Source organism: Botryllus schlosseri, chromosome 16 (assembly GCF_051294905.1).
Source record: "Botryllus schlosseri isolate E-star chromosome 16, Bs_hap1, whole genome shotgun sequence".
Classification (NCBI taxonomy): Eukaryota; Metazoa; Chordata; class Ascidiacea; order Stolidobranchia; family Styelidae; genus Botryllus; species Botryllus schlosseri.
In genome coordinates this window covers 20,706,843-20,724,324 of record NC_137251.1, presented here as the reverse complement: position 1 = coordinate 20,724,324, position 17,482 = coordinate 20,706,843, and the positions used below count along the sequence as shown (strand labels likewise).

General features: G+C 39.4%; 1 protein-coding gene and 2 long non-coding RNA genes across 5 annotated transcripts in view; all 3 read right to left on the bottom strand.

Annotated features, from left to right (window-relative positions):
• LOC145459390 (uncharacterized) overlaps positions 1–17,482 on the bottom strand; it is a 117,628-nt gene that overhangs the window by 45,440 nt on the left and 54,706 nt on the right. The window lies entirely within an intron of this gene.
• On the bottom strand, positions 8,802–13,170 carry LOC145459324 (uncharacterized). Its single transcript, XR_013921349.1, has 3 exons — positions 13,016–13,170; positions 12,398–12,507; positions 8,802–8,891 (listed from the first exon to the last, which is right to left on the bottom strand). It is a non-coding gene; the product is annotated as an uncharacterized LOC145459324 (long non-coding RNA).
• On the bottom strand, positions 14,540–17,021 carry LOC145459457 (uncharacterized). Its single transcript, XM_080338092.1, has 6 exons — positions 15,986–17,021; positions 15,794–15,931; positions 15,347–15,436; positions 15,222–15,287; positions 15,079–15,159; positions 14,540–15,016 (listed from the first exon to the last, which is right to left on the bottom strand). Exons 2-6 carry the CDS (start codon positions 15,906–15,908, stop codon positions 14,844–14,846), a joined length of 525 nt encoding a protein of 174 aa, XP_080194218.1. The 5' UTR covers positions 15,909–15,931; positions 15,986–17,021; the 3' UTR covers positions 14,540–14,843.

Below are 17,482 nucleotides of genomic sequence, written 5' to 3'. Positions count from 1 at the left end.
GTTTCAATACCGGCACTGCGCTCGTTAATATCAAGCCACACAGTCTAAATTGATCTTGAAATGGTGCGATTTGTTCATCTGTAGCTGCAGAAATTAGCGTATGTCGCGACCTTATCAGCAGAAATAAACTTTTTACCAATGTTTTGAAATTCGATATTGGTGCCCCCGTTACCAGTCCGTACGTCGTCGATCAAGATTAGTGGAATATAGGTTCCCCTTCAAACGAATCGAATAAACTTAGAATCAGTGCCACTGAGAATCGGGTATTGCATCAATATTCGAGAACTTAATGCAACACCGTACACTGTACGTACACGCCAGTAACAAATTACACTGCAAGATTGCAAGGGACATAACTAGGGCTGGGCACAATGATTCGAGCATTAATTTTAATGACTCGAGTCGAGTAGTAAAATACAATTTTTTCGAGTACTGACATCATAAGCTCCTCGGCACTGAAAGTTAATTTATTACCAAGAATTAGTTTTGATACTAATTTTCACTGCTGAAGCCTCGAAACCTTGATTGGCATAAAGTAACATAAAGTACAAAGCTACGAACGTTATTGGAAATAGCACATTTCTGAAATCATGCTCATCTCACAAAATTGTCATCAAGTGCAATGAAATCGGTATGGTCGAAAAAATACCAAAGTATCTTTGATCTGATGGAAAACAGGCATTATATTCATTGTGGTGGCATAAAAGGCATATATTTGAACTTTGACATATTACATTCTGTTATGACGTCATAATGAGTGATACTCGATTACTCGACTCTATTCAAAGCATATTAAGTGATTCAGAATCGAATCACTCAGGTACTCGATTTTGCCTAGCCCTAGACATAACGCGGCAATTCAACAATACGAGTGTACCAAGCCATCAAGAATGAAAACACCAAATTGATGTCCACTAATTTGAAATCGCGCAACAAATCACTAATTGCCCTATTTTATTCAACACCAGAGCAGCGTTCAGGCATCGCATTGACCAGCTCGCATCACGCCAATTGTATGCGTACTAGAATAGCGATCTGGGCTGCTTCGATGCATTTTCCTACTTACGTAAGCAAATCGTTACTAGAGTAAACGATCATGCGCTGGAATGAATTTCAATTCGCAGGTATAAACGACACATATCAACAAAGGTCGTGTATTTACTCATCCAATTCAGAATTGAGACGATGCGTCTTGGCGAGCGGCATGCGCGCCTCCAAATCGAAATGTTTAGCAAGGTCACAGGTTGTAATTTTCTGGCGTCGCTTGTATATTCGTGTCATTACCAGAGTTTGATCAATTGTAATTTGTAATTGAGCTGAATGTAATTAATTATATTTTTTCATGTAATTATAATTCTAATTGTAATTCAAGCATTTCTATTTTGTGTAATTGCAGTTGTAATTGTAATTTGATCAAAATATTGCTCAACTACAATCTCAATTACATTTTCATGGAAACCTGACAATCACAGCATAGAATATTAATTAAATCAATCATTTATTCGTCGCACAAATTAAAATCTGGTACGAACCAGGTTGACGACGAGGGGCCCTAAGGCCTTAGGAAATAGTCACCACATGTAATAATTAGCCTATTTACATCGGTGTTCTATGCGTGCTGCGTTATAACTAGATTATTCAGTCACGCTAAACTGTTTCCCATACTTCAGTAGCAACAGAAAACTCAGTGAATTACAATATAGGCTAAAACAATGGTTCTCAAACTGGCGGGAAAGCATCTGAAAGGGGCGCGACGCTCCAGTGAACTGAAATCTTTTCCGCGCTTGGCCCGATTCACCTCCGTATTATGGTTATTGCTCGGTGTATAGTCTGAATTTCGTATTAGAGAATTCTCTCATCAACAGTCATAACCTTCCATACCATCAAACTACATGCAAGGGTTTCTAACTTTCTGGTTTCGTTGTGTGCTATGACGATAAGGGGGCGGGGAGGGGCACGAAATATTCACTGTCATAAAGGGGGGCGTGTTTCAAAAAGTTAGAGAACCAGTGGGCTAAACTAAATCATAACATTTCAAAAATGGATTAACAGCAAATAAACTCTTCTGACACCTGTGCTGAACCATTTCCTACACCACGGTCAAAGTCTTTTTAAATCTCTGACCAGTACCGAGGCTTGTTGCAACAATAGCAAAAAAATTAAAGTTTTCAACCAAGGCTACATCAAACTTGATCACGCATTTGTTATCCCAATCTTACCTCCAATCTTGACCAAATTTACTGGGGCCAGAAACTTTTCGCACCCTAATGTTCAACAAATGCAATCTAACAGTTTCCGAGCAAGTGAAAATGTAAATGCGAACAAAAATGTTGTAATTCTTATAGTTATCAGGACGTTCTTTCCTTTCCTTTTGCATTTATTTTCATTTTACGCACCTTATCGGTATCATCCTTATTGGTATCATCCTTATTACCAATTACATTTCATTATCCTGACTCAGCTCTGAGTAGCCTAATCGTTTGATTACATTTCGTTGACTGTCCTGTAGCCTATTCGCTGTTAGTCGCTCAAACCTTTGGTTCTTAACAGTCGCTGGAAACATTTTTCTGTGCATGTAGTTTTCAGTATTCATGATTAGGGATAGTTCGAATATGTTCGAGTTTTTTTTTCAATTAAAGGGTATTCTACATATCAGGAATGAAACATGAATAGCTTGATATTGTTGCTAATTACGTCGCTACGGTTGTCAAAGAACACCTCTTTAGTGATCAATTACCTGTTTAAAAGTAATTGTAATTGTAATTATAATTGTAATTAATTACATATTTAACAGTAATGGTAATTGTAATTGTAATATGATATTTTTAGCACTGAGTAATTGTAATTGTAATGTAATTGAAGCATGCAAGGAAGTAATTGTAATTATAATTGTAATTGAATTAAAACATTGTAATTGTTCCAACTCTGGTCAATACTAATTAGATAAATTGTTCAGCTCACATAAGCAATGCTTATTCGGCACCAATCCTTTTTGTGACATGCATATATTACATTATTTGTCGAACCACACAATTGTTCATCGTTCTTGCGCTGAAAACAAAATTGCGGGCATACCCATAATAAAGTAATTACGAAGTAAACGCGGCAAATCCAGCCTTCCCAGGTTTGGTGGTTATGTATGAACAGAGGTATACTGGTTAGTTAGAAAATGTGATGCAAACGAGGCAACAATCTTGGTCTTGTCAACGATTATCGTTCAATTATGTGAATTCAATCATTGGTAAAAGCACAATAATCTTATGAAATACATCGGGGCCAGAGCTACCGTTGAAACAACCGGCTCTCGCTCCGTTTCCTGCTCCGTCTCCTGTTCCACTTGAATTTTGTGTAGAGCTCCAGCTCCAGCCCTGGCTCCACTGAAAATACACGGATCCGGGGCTCCGTCTCCTTGCTCCAGCTCCGACTCCAAAGCGCTGGAAGCAAGGGTCAATATTGACGAAACACACGATTTTCGTTAAAAGTGCACTGTCATTTTCACGACATGAGTATGAAAAATGTACACAAGAGCTATCATGGCTTGGCCGTCCATTGTGTGTCGTGGAGAACGAGTACCAACATGCAACCCGAGGAGTGTCCAGCAAGTGTCTAATATCATGATAAGATTATAATTAAGTTTGATATTGCTGACCACCGCGATTCGATAATTACGAAATGTACCCAACAAATATTTACCTTATTCGTACAAACTATGAGGTCATCATCCGATAAATATAAGAGGCGTACAATTAATCTCCTGTTGAAATGATGTGCACAAATCGTGTGACATGATTTAACTAATCATCGTATATGTCAAGACATCAATGTTACATATACATGACATGATCAAAATCTTGTCGGTAGAAGGCAACGTAATATCGCTACAGATTGAATCCAGTCAGTACATTGAATTATGCATACTATCCGAGTATTTGGTGGACAATAATTGCATGGATACAGTCTGACGATTCGAAAGCCAAAACTAAACTCATCTGCGTTAGTTTTGAGTTCTAAGATTCCTAGGGATTTTGAACCTAACAGGATGATATGTGTAAATTTATGCGTGCAAATAAGTATAATTATTAGATTTCCGACAAAAAGCAGACTTTAAATCAGGTACACGACACTCTCAGGAACAAAATTGTTCTTTCACGCCATGGCTATGGGTTAAAGTGATTCAACACATCCTAGCATATGGTATTGTGTTAATGGGGCACAACATAGTGGAGCTTAAATAGTCTTTTAAGGCCTTGTGTTCTACGTCTCAAATTTCATAATGTTCATCCGTAACTGATATCTTGTATTCTCGAGAATATCTTTCAACCTCTCTCGCATTATCTGGCTCCCCCTCGCCAAGTGATCCGCGTAAGCGGTGTCTTACAAAAAGCCTAGAAGTGAGCCGTGCTACCAGTCGGTTAATAAGGAAACAAAAATAAAGAGTATCGGCCTGGTGTAAAATGATCAATGTATACCGTAAATCTAAAAGGTGGAGATTTCCTCCATTAAAAGTGGTTCACCATTTTGACCATTTCTGGTGGAATATAACTCCACCTCCCCCCCCCCCCGTCATGGTGGAAATACTCTCCACCCTATATGGCGGAATACCCTCCCCCTATATGAGGATTACCTTCCACCCTATATGGAGGAATACCCTATACGGGGGACTACCTTCCGCCCTATATGGGGTAATACCCTCCACCCTATATGGGGGACAGACCTTCCACCCCAACCTATCTGTCCGCTGCCACACATCTTTGCTTTATGCAGTACTGCAGAATACAAATCCAATTAAAAACTTACAAATATGGCATTTCATGCATTTTATTAAGCGTATTCGAACAGTCATTACTGTCGTGGCGAGATAGCGCAGTGGTATAATCCGCGGCTGCAACACCAATGGGTGCGGGTTCGAGTCCGACCGAGGTCGACTTCCGAATTCCGATACCTAAGTGTTGGAGGTTTACCTAGGCTCCTCCTCGCCACATCATCCGCGTCAGCGGTGTCTTACAAAAGCCTAGAGGTGGGCCGTGCTATAAGTCGGCAGTTACGGAAAATAAAAAGAATATCGGCCTGGTGTAAATGACCATAGTAGTCGACAAACACCATGAATACCACAAACCAACCAAACCAACAGTCATTACTATAGGATTACCATATTACGGAATCGAAAAAGGAGGACAACTTTACCAATTCAGGAAAGTTAGTTAATCAAGACTGACAGCCGATATTGCTATTTTTTGCTGGAAAACTTTTGGTGTTGAATGAAAGTGACGACTCCAGAATTACCATATTTTTACTTAAATTTGGTGGTGTTGACTAAAACAAAAAGTCGGCACTGACAATCGACTTTGAATTACCCGCTTGAGCCTCCGTATGGTAACCCTACATAACTATGATGACAATTCCATTGTTTATGGCAAGGGTCGGCAACCTACGGCCCGCGGGCCGGATCCGGCCCGCCAAGCGAAATCGTCCGGCCCGCGACGAAATGATTAGTTACCACAAGAATACGGCCCGCCGTTTCGTAATGAGTTCCAATCTGCAATGCAGCACTGCTTCGAAAAATGTCAAAATTTATAATGTTTTCTTCCACTTACGGATGATGATTCCGGAACATGTAATTCACGCACCTACGGGGCTCGTTCACTTTCGGACCAAACTCAGTACAGCGTTACGGAGAAAAAGAGTTTTTGGTCCGAAAGTCAACGAGCCCCGTACTGGTCCGGGTTCGTCATATTCCGATTTTAGAATCAGGCTGCTGCGTGAGTCGCAGAATACCACTTTTTAAATGTTAATCACCTTAATAGCTCTCAGAGAAACGCAGAGATACCTCAAATGTTACTGGGGGTACTGAACTTGAATATTGCTATCAGAACCACATTCACCACAGCAGAATCCATCACCTCAAAGATCCCCCGTGTGCCCCCATCAAAGAGTTAACGGCACAATAACAAGCACAAAGAGTAGGCCTATCTATGCAATCCTAAAATATTAAATAAAATACCGCTAATTGTCTGTGTTTTGTATGATTTGATTTTCTTTTGTCATTTTGTTATGACTACCGGAGTACCGGTACAGCTGTTAGCGATCCTTTTTATTATTGCATTGTTACGTCATATTTTGCCAATTTGGTTTTCCTATGTCTATATTTCAGTAAGCTCTTCTTGTGTCGCTCAGAGATGCCACTCCTGGGTTTTTCCACCAAGATCTGGGTTTTTCGAGCATCACCTGGGTTTCTGGGTTTTTGTGCTTGAAATCTGGGTTTTTTTCAACATCATGTTTGTCAGGTCAATTTTACGGCGAAAAATTGATTATTAGATTAGTAAGATCTTCTAATGTCGACGAATTCCACTGTGATTGAAATGGCAGAGTCCAAAGAGACCCATTTACTATTAAAATGAGAGGTCTTGGCGTGATGCGATAGAGAGTTTCATTGAATACTGACTACTAGGTCGCAGAAAGTCATGTTCACAGGGCAACTCTGATTTAGGACTTGAATGCTACCGGTAGCGCTGCAACAAATTCGTTGTGTGTCAGTAAATAGTATGTATTATGTAACTGCTGCTGTAAAGTATGCAATTTATGCACATGGAAAGACCAATTGTTGATCTATAACTAATTTACCATGTTCACATCAGAGTATATTTACTTTCAACGGGGACACTCAAAGAGAGACATTTTGGGCAACTGGGCAAGTTATTCAGAGTGAGAGGGGTTTGTTAAATGCAAATGTACTCTTAATTTCATGATTTGGCAGTTTCTTTTTCGACTAAATATCCCAGATAAAAGTGTTTGTCCCAGGTTTAATGAATCGAAAGCTAATTTCAATCTATCTGGTCAGCTCGCAGTCACTAGAACTACCCTACAATCATCCTCGCGTCTCGCGATAGATGGGGATTAGCATTGTTACTAACATTACAAATATGTAAAACACTACATATTGACCCCCCCCCCCATACCGAATGCCTGGTAGCAATGTGTCGAGAGGAAAACATCATATTTCGATGAATTTGCTCATTAAACTGAGCAACATCCATATTATAGTATGGAAATGAGCCGTTGGGATATCAATATCAAGGGCTAAAACTTCTTCTATGTCCGTATAACTGTCATTGATGACTCTCAGTCACTGTTTTACAGCTATATCATAGAAATTTGAGTGAAATAGAGGATCTGGGTTTTTCTGGGTTTTTTTAACGTCCAAATCTGGGTTTTTCCAAAATATCTTAGTGGCATCTCTGGTGTCGCTAACTCCTGACAAGGCGCACGCGAAAAGCGTGTATGCAATATGTTCCACTAATGCAGACCCAAAAGCAATAGTAAAGATAGGCCTACCCCAATAAGCATAGCTTTGTCACGTATATTTCAAACACAAGAACAACGGAACATATAGCACTTCAACTACAAGAAGCTGTTCGGCATTCCAAGCAATATGCGTTCTTCTGAAGTTTTCTGTGTCTTGGGAAAACCCGCCGGGTGCAAGTGTCACTGGCAAAACGGGTACATGCTTTGTTACGTCGAGATGCTTGCATTCGAGTGTATGAACTGAGAAATGAAATAGCAACTTTCCTTGAAAATACAAACATCGCCGACTCATAATCTTGTCATCGAAAATGGGTATCTAATCTTGCTTTCGTAGAACATTTAACGTCACATCTAAACAAACTGAATTTGCAACTTCAGGGGGAAACAACTAAATAAGCTCACTTTCCTATACTGGAGGAGAGTACATCCTAGTACCAGCACTATACATTTGGAACTGCGATATACCAAATTTAATTAATGAATTTCCATCCGCTTTTCCGACATTCGTTCTGTACGAAATAAATTCTGACTACCCAGTACTCCGGTTAATGTGGGCGCCAATATCATTGCCAGAAAATTTCAAATGCGCCCATTTGAAATGCCATGCAGTTGAATTGAATGACAAATTTCATACAAAGAGCATATCGCTGATTGACTTTGACAAAGAGTACGTTCTTGAAATGGGTCTTCATCCCAGCTTGACCAACAATGCAAAAGAAATAGCATCGACTTTTGGTAGCACGTGCGCATGTGAACAATAGCTGTTAACAATGAAATTCACGAAGAGCAAGCTAAGATCACGTATCCCAACGCACATTCTGAATATGGCCTGATTCTAGCTTCATCTGACTTGTTGCCAGGAGTTGGAAATCTATCACAAAGCAAGCTGCGCCAAGTGTCACATTTATCCTGCGTTGTTGAAGTGTAAATACATGTGTTTTGCTCTTTTTGTGATTTGTATGATTGAGATTGCAGCATTGTGGGGTAATATACCGACGTGACTGTTAACTATAGTATTAAGAAAAATTCCTGTCCGGCCCGCCAAAATATTGTGCACCTGAAATTTGGCCCGCGACGAGCAAAAGGTTGCCGACCCCTGGTTTATGGCAACATCCCAGCAAACACGAAACAGCCTATTGAGGTAGAAAAAAACGTTTTTATTTAGTTCATATTAAAGACTGGCAGGTTAGTTTTAAGTGGGTTTTTGTGTCGACGCGTTTTAACGCGTTCTTAACGCAAATCGGGATCGTTAATAAAACGTAGATAAAACTCTGTATCTACAATGCTTTAGAACGTACAATCGATGGTCAAAAAAAAACATCCTGACATACTAACATCACTGTATTCCCATATCTAGGCATACCTGAGGCTGGCTGCGGACACATACACGTATCACACTACACATTGCATTTGATGAACTTATAATTCATATAGAAAACTGTCAAAGAAACTCAGAACGAAACGAATGAAAAAATAATAGAACGAAACGAATGAAAAAATAATCAAGGTCCAAAAGCCAACTGAGTGTCTTATTCATCTTCTGACGACGAGGACAAGAAGCTGCATTCTGCCTTTTTCCCCATAGAACCCTACAGAGAAACAACAACATTGAATGTTAAAGACATGCTCGATCCTGTTTAGATAGTTCTTAGTACTACTCAGTGTTGGGATGACTCGACTCTTGACTTGACTCGAGTCAGACTAAAGTCAACTCTTTCGTATGACTCGACTTGACTCGAGTCTCTTTGCAAAAATGACTTGACTCGGTGCTCCAGATATGTGGATTGACTCGTGACTCGGAGCAAAATTTATGAGTCAATTTCAAGTAATCAAGTAAACGGTGTCAATTAAATAACCCTATATCTTTTGTGCGTTCGGATTTTTGGCGATATGCCGGTGTCACTTGTGAGAGCAAACAGCCATTCACTGATCGCACCTTTCACTGATCCTTCATTCTTACATAATAATTTAATTGACCGCAAACGAAACGGTCACAGCTTATGCTTGCGTTGTCGTCGTCGTAGTAGTTTATTCTGTTAGCAACGTATATTTGTTTCTCAGACAGCACAGTGCTTAAATTGTGCGGTGCTATCTTTTACCAACCCTCTTGTATAATTTAAATCGAACGAATATAGTTTATGCGTCTCTATTCTCACGGGTGGGTAGTATATTGTACCATATCAATTTATTGCAACTTCTCGAGGCTTCGTATTCGATCCTCTATTTTGGCTGATAATAGACCATAGCGTGTAGTTATAAAGTTACTCACATATGCTATTAGCAGTTCTACAACGCCTTTTACATTTATATTTAACTTTATAATATTTGATTGAAGATAAATGACCGATTAATCCGTCTTTTACCCAGCAAAATGGAATGACTTTGCATCTTAATCACTCATACTTCGCAAATTCAATTTGACTTGAATCGTGACTTGACTTGAGTCGAGTCACCTCTGAAAATCGATTGACTTGACTCGAGTCAAAATCTGCAACGACTCTAAATGACTTGTGACTCTAGGGCAATGACGTGATCCCCACACTGGTACTATGCATCTAAATCAGTAAGTGTGAAAAGTCAATGTGCAATGAGCATTTATGTCTTGACCAAGCTAAGCGCAAAATTTCTTCAAAGTTAATTAATGAATTCGGCGAAAAGCAGTGCTATTTGCATATATTGTGGTAGCCTCTATAAAACCTTGGGATTATTTGGCAAGGACAGGAGTCTTCAGCACTTGGACGTATAAACATCTACACTTTCGGTTAAGGCGCTTACAAGTAATGTTCCCTCCCGCAAATGTGCGGTGCTCTGCGCACACAAAATCTAAGCTGCGCACAAAAAATCCTGGCTTCGTTAGTACGTCAGCACTGATATTTTAGTCATTGACATCCTAAATTTCTCGCTCAAGCAAATGAAATTGCTGATCGGCGAATTCACAATAAATTACATTGGTAATAATTTTTACGAAATATAACTAATTTCAAGAATTTCGCTGGCCACTCAAAACCTCGCGGGTCACGGGTGGGCTGGCCTGTTATATGGCGACAAAAGTGTTTACAGAATATAGATACATCGCTCTGCAGTTGTGTGTGCAACTGTGCATAATTGGCTGATTGGTGAGTGAAGTCATCACCTATGACTGTTAGGAGACGATTGTTACGGTCACTATTGGATATATTAGCGAGTACGAATGTTAGGCATTGTACTCTGTACAGTCGGTTTATAGATAACTAGTTATCTGTAGTTTGCTCAGGTTTGCTAAATCAACCGTTTTTTTTAAATCCTGGGTTGTTAAATTCTGAGGAATGCGATGATTGACTAGATAGATCACCCAACTTTATTGTCTCTGCCCCAAGACTGGGTACACTGTGAATCCGGCACTAACCCAGGGCCGGAAAAATGTGGCTCGCAAGAAGGTTTTCAGTGGCCCGCGAGGCAATTCTCGAAATTAGTTATAATATCAACAACAAATAAACTACCCAGGTAATTTATCGTTAACTTGCAAGACCAACCGAAAATTTGATTAGCCTCACCGCAGACTTTAGGCTGTTGATTACTAAAATGGCAGTTCCGACATATTGACGTAGCCAGGAGCACATTTCGTAGATCTTTGTATATTACCATAAATTAGAATATCTCGTAAGAGATTTATTCGTCTTGATGTTTTTTAGCGCTGCGCTCGATTTATTGCCAACCGATTTCTTGCTTTCAGTATTGGTGCCTCTTCCCGAAACGTCTAATTTACGGAATTGATATTAGCTATATTGGCAATTATGCGAGAACATGTCGTCCGACATCGCGTCTGCACTCGCGAAAATATCGTCGGCGATGAAACCTTTGCACAAAGTGATAGACGCGCTTTCACTGAACTCTTCGATGTTGATATGTCCAACCGTTGATTAATCATGTCCTGGCCAAATGAGCCCAGCGGTATACAGCGGCGACCCACATATATGCAACTAACATTATTTCATTGACCGAATTCTTTCATGAACTTTGAAAAAATTTGAAAAAGGTTGGCCACCCCTGCACAAACCATAATAGACTTCCGAAAAAGGTTGGCCACCCCTGCACTAACCATAATAGACTTGCAATGTTAAATTACATAACATTCTGTTGAATAACATTACATCGTATCACATTTGAATAATTGAACCATGACACTGAATTGGTTAATCGGTTGAACAATGATTGACAAAAATTTATTGATACCGTACATCAGGGGTGGCCAACATTTTCGGCCAATGGGCCACATGAGATTTCCGAACCATTGCGCGGACCACTTGAATGTTGATGTCCTTTTTAAGTCGTTCGATAGGAGCGAACCGGATTATAGGTAACGGTAAAAAAGGACTCATATTACCACACATCAAAATCGTTAACAATTATGTCATGAAAACATGTCCTAGTCGCGCAAAAATATTATTCAAGTTAATGAAAGAATTAGGTCAAAACATTGTTAGTTGCATATATTGTGAGTCGACGCTGTAAACCGCTGGGTTCATTTGGCCAGGACATGATTAATCAACGCTTGGACATATCAATATCGAAGAGTTCAGTGAAAGCGCGTCTATCACTTTGTGCAAAGGTTTCATCGCCGACGCTCTTTTCGCGAGTGCAGACGCGAAGTCGCATGTCGGACGACACGTTCTCGCATAATTGCCAACATAGCTAATATCAATTCCGTAAATAAGACGTTTCAGGAGACACCAAAACTAAAAGCAATAAATCAAGCGCAGCGCTAAAAAATATCAAGACAAATAAATCTGTCACGAGATATTCTACTTTATGGTCATATACGAAGATCTACGAAGATGGCTCCTGGCTACGCCAACACGTTGGAACTGATATTTTAGTCATCAACAGCCTAAGTCCGCGGTGAGGCTAATCAAATTTGCGGTTGGTCTTGCAAGTTAACGATAAATTACCTGGGTAATTTATTTGTTGTTGATATTATAACTAATTTCGAGAATTGCCTCGCGGGCCACTCAAAGCCGGCGGGCCTGCCGTACTTGAATGAATACTAGTCAAGCCTAAGAGCTGTAACATCTCTGTAGTCCATGGACCATGTCAAGTATGCATATGGAAATCATACCTTCCATTGACATCCGCCTTTCTGATGAGGGAAGTGGAGCAGCGCCTCCATGACAACATGAATGTAAGATTTTTCGGTCAGAGCCTCACCATGGATCTTTTTACAAGCTCCTTAAAAAGCGATATCACGAACATTACTGGTACTATTAACAAATCACAAAAGTATTCATATTTAGTGTAAATCCTCAGTGGTTCTCAAACTGAGAGGTGTGAAAGCATCACAGGGCAGGCGCGATGCCCATCGAGATATTCGATGTTTTTTGGCCTTGAAATGAGCTTCCCTATGTCAGTCTCATGCCAATATAACATAACATTCGCACACGCTGCGCACACACGGCAGTCCTGCTGTAGACGGGATAGTTCAGGCTGGTAATGTAGTGTAGCCAGAACACCCTGCATGTCGCCAAACAATGTGATGGGGTCGCTAATATTCTGGCTGCTCGTTTTAATATTTTTGATATGACGATAAAGGGGTGGTGGCGAAAATTTTAGCTATTGTCAAGGTAGCGTGTCAAACAAGTTTGAGAACCACTGAGCTAGCTCAACATTTACATGGGGTGTAAGGTAGGCTACTGAACACATATAGATAGGTTCGAAGGTAAACATAAATGTTGCCCACTATATATGATCTTGTACAACGCGAGCTCGTTAAAAGCCTCTTTCCCACATTTTCCAACACGGCTGTAACTGCTCCACACACGGGTAGTAGCGACCTTTTTCATGATGGATCTGACAGATTGGCCAATTGCGTCGCCTTCAACTGAGCTGAATCAAGCTATCCGAAATCATAATATACAAACAGAATTATTCAAGTGCAACGATCATACCCGGCAAGGACTTCACAAAAAGACTTGGACAGCGAGAAATATTTTAGCTTTTCCTGATTAGATTGGAATTACAGTTAGATATATTTCCGAATCAGAGCAGAATAAGGATTATAGCTACACAGCAGTTGTCTGCAAATTAGATTTAAATTAGAATTATAGCTACAGTTTGTATAAAAATTAGATTAAAATGACTAAATTCGACAAAACTTGGACATCGCATCAAGTTCCAAATCATGGTCCATTCTTATTATGGACATGAGAATAGCAAATGTCTGTACCGTACAGCAAGCTTGGCTCGTTTCACACAATAGGCCTATAGTAGCATTTACAGGAAAACCAGGAATTGGGTTAGAAGTAAAACAAAAATGCATCATCATGCATCCAAGCCTCTTGCTTTGAGTCTTGGAGTTTTAACTAGGATTGCAGAAAATTTGCGAGAAGACTGCTAACGTTACGTCACTGCTATTTCAATGCTATGTGCCGTGTAATTTTCCAGTTGACCGAACAGTAGCTATCGATATAGGTAATAATAACTTATCTACGGATAGATGTGCAACACGTGGCCGACGGTTGAATGCTGAAATTGATGTCAGTTTCAAATTATTGTTGTTTTTTTCAAAATAAGCTATTCACCTGTGCCCAACAACACTATTCCGCACTAGCAGAAACGGCTTCGTCGTTGTACTAACGCATGGTGATTATTCATCAAAATTACTACTATGAACGTACGTACAGTGTACTGTAAGTAATGCCATGTCGTCTTGGCAGTGGCACTATAGATTTCCCTGCGCGAGATGGATATTCTTGTTAACTCGCTGCAAAATGCCGCGGACGAGGCATTTTCAGGAAAACAATAAATTAGATTAGAATTATAGCAGAGGAACATTTCACAAATTAGATTAGAAGATAGACACATTTCACAAATTAGATTAGAATTAGATTACTGGCATTTCGCTCTAATTTAGAATTACCTAGTTGTCCAAGTCTGGCTCCAAACGTACTATGAAATTCTAAATTTGGCCCTGACACCGAAAAAGGTTGGGAACCACTGCTAGGCAATACCATCAGAAACTTTATAAGCAAAGAATGAACGTAGTTGATAATACAGCATCGCTTGCAAAATCTTTGTTCTCCAGCAATCTTTTATCAAACTGCTTTAAATTAGGCTTACCATACGTCCTCTTTTAAGAGGATTTGTCCTCTTTTTTGACTTTTTTGAAAGTGTCCTCGGAGGACGCCCTTTTGTCCTTTTTTTGAGATTTTGTCCTCTTTTTTGAAAATTTAGGTCAGATTTAGAGGAAATTGCGAGTGATATGCCGCAAATTAGCGCAGAAGTGAAGCTCCGGCGGGTATTTCGGAGGGAAAAGTGGTGATTTCAGCTCTGAGCGAAAAGAAGACCTTTTTTTTTTTTTTTTTTTTTTTTTTTAGTCATCCACCTGGTAATGTGGAGTGAAAAACGTGTTTTTGAGCTCTGAGTGGAAGTGATGACCTTTTTTTTTTTTAGTCAACCGATCATGAAGCGGGTGAAATTTACCTGTTTTTGAGAATTCTTCTCCAGTTATGCTTGACTGAAATTTCTCAAAAAGTGTCCTCTTTTTTCATTTCCGAAATATGGTAAGCCTACTTTAAATCCTCTTTACCGGCTATTGGCGCTGGAATAATATATTCTGCAATTAATTGCGATTTATGTTTGTTGGTTCTTTTGCTTCTTATGCTCTGCAGCATTTCCAGCATCATCGGCTCCATTCTGGTCAAAGTCTCTTGGATTTGTTCCAAGGGATCTTGAACGCGTGCTGCAAAAAATAACATTATTGTCGGATGACGATTCTTGATAATCAGAAGGGCAATTACATACCGATCGGGCCAAATCGACTGTCTCTGTTATGTGAGAAGCTGTCTTCTGTTGATATTTTGGGGCTGATTGCACCTTCATTATCTGGAAGACAAGCGGTTACACTACATGACATGTTAGAAAATGCTCTAGCGTTTATTACATACCAACTACTGTGACTTCACTAGCATTGCTGTCAACATTAGTTCTTGAAACACTTGTAGTTTGTTCATCTGTTGAAAAATTCATTTAGTACATTTGATTCCAGATATTCTGAGCGTTAAGAAACAACCAGTTTCAACAAAACATTTGTTCGCATCATTCTTCGGTAACTTTTTGGAAGGTGGAGTATTCAAGGAAAGATTTCTGCAGATTTCATCATCTATTGCAAAATGATTTCGATTATTTTCATAAACATATTGGGAAAATACAATGCTTACACTCAGCAGTTAGAAGAGCCATGCTTATTAACTGCATGCATGAGTTACTAAACAATTACAACAAAAAACTGTTGAAATTCTTGTTAAGTATTGATATTATCCTAGCTTTGGCCTTGTGTCGGGTAGAATTATATTCAGTCCACTTTACCTACATCGAACAGCTATTACGATTACGTCAAAAACTTGCGCACACTACGAACAAATTCACATGTGATCTTAATAAACAGGATGCACGATAATTCAAGCAGCTGATTACTAGCAATAAATGGAAACAACCACCATTCATCAAATTAACATACCGAGGGAGGACTCGACTGACGATTCATAGAGACTTTTTGGAGGTCGCATTCTTCTGTGACTGTCAGTATCGGAAGCGGAGTCCAAATTACTGGTGTACTCCGATTTTGCTAGCATTCGTTGGGCAGCTTTTCAATCATCTAAGATCATTTATTTTTGTTGCAAGTCTTGACAAAATATTGAAAGGATCAAACCTGTTTCATCTCGTAAAATCTTGATGGGAAACAATGGCCATTTTTTGTTCAGCTGCGGAGTTACACACTTCCTTGCCTTTTCGGTTGCTTTGTTCTTTGGGAAATAACAGTGCAGCGTCTCCTGGAATTACAAGGCATGTGTTTAATTGCTCATATATTGTTTTGATAAGTAATCATTTGAACATGATACACTTACATTTATTACTACTTTTCAACCCATGGCCATGGAAATGATAGCAGCTGACTTGCTGCCTGTAAACTCCGCGATAGCATAAGCCATTGTAATATAAAATCAGATTGGTGCGTTGATAGACTGTACGAGTTATGCTGGAAACAAATACCAATTACATACACTGCAAATACAGATTGCTAAAAACAGTTGTCCCTCCTTCAGTTATATCATATTGGGCTATATTTCACCTTGATATAAAACGTTACATACATATTGAACAGGAAGATATATCAAACTGAGAATATATCAGGGGCCTAAAATCAACATAATGACCATGTATAGCAAAGAAAAGGATCGGACATTCAATGGGCAATATGTTCATGAAGAATGGCTAAAAAAACAAAATGCCTCTGACCATGTTCAATCAATATTGCCCTGCAAGCTAATTTGTCAGGAGTAATGTAAGCAAGCTTGCCGCGCTTCACTTCCACCTTGACGCTGCCGATAATTTTCGAGGAGCAAGGTGTCATAATAAGTGGAGCTGGTAACGAAAAAATACGGCACAACAACTTTTGATGTTTCCCTTTACCCGACATTATTTCTTCAATTTCTGCACAAGATCCATCCCTAAGTATGTATGCATTATTAGGTTTTGCCTTAGATATCAAACATTGGTTTGATAATTCATCTCTAACATCATGGGATGTCATTTCACTAGAGCGTTTGATGATTTGAGTCAATCGACTTTTACCTGATCTTACCAGTTTTTTTAGTGATTGCATATAGTTTTCAAATTTGAAAGCTGAACAATACTCAAGGCCTTTGAAGGTGACAGCGTCGTTGGACAAATGAAGCAGCATGTGAACATTGATGTCACATGCCGGTAACCAAATGGTTATAGGTAATAAATCGGAGCTTGTGCACGATCTGCCGTAAGTCAACGGTATTTCGTCCCGGCGCTCAGGCAAAACCCGCCGTATCATAAACGGAAATTATTAATGGGCACACTGCTTTTTACCGGGTGGAAATTACAATAACCTGTCTGCTTTTGAAGCAGAATGGGAAATAAAGGTGTTAATATTAAACGATAGTAATTCTATAAAATCAAACGAGTGAATTTATATAAATTGTTACAAATTAGTGATTTGAATACTTATAAATATCGATGTATAATATGATTTGCAGGCGAACTATAATGTGGCGCAAGTAGAATAAAGACTGACATACAACGAGTCGGTATATAGAAGCGGGAAAAACCGTGGAATCACAGTTATTATAACCAAAAGATCCACAATTAGGGACTCGTAATTCTAGGATTTAGTTAC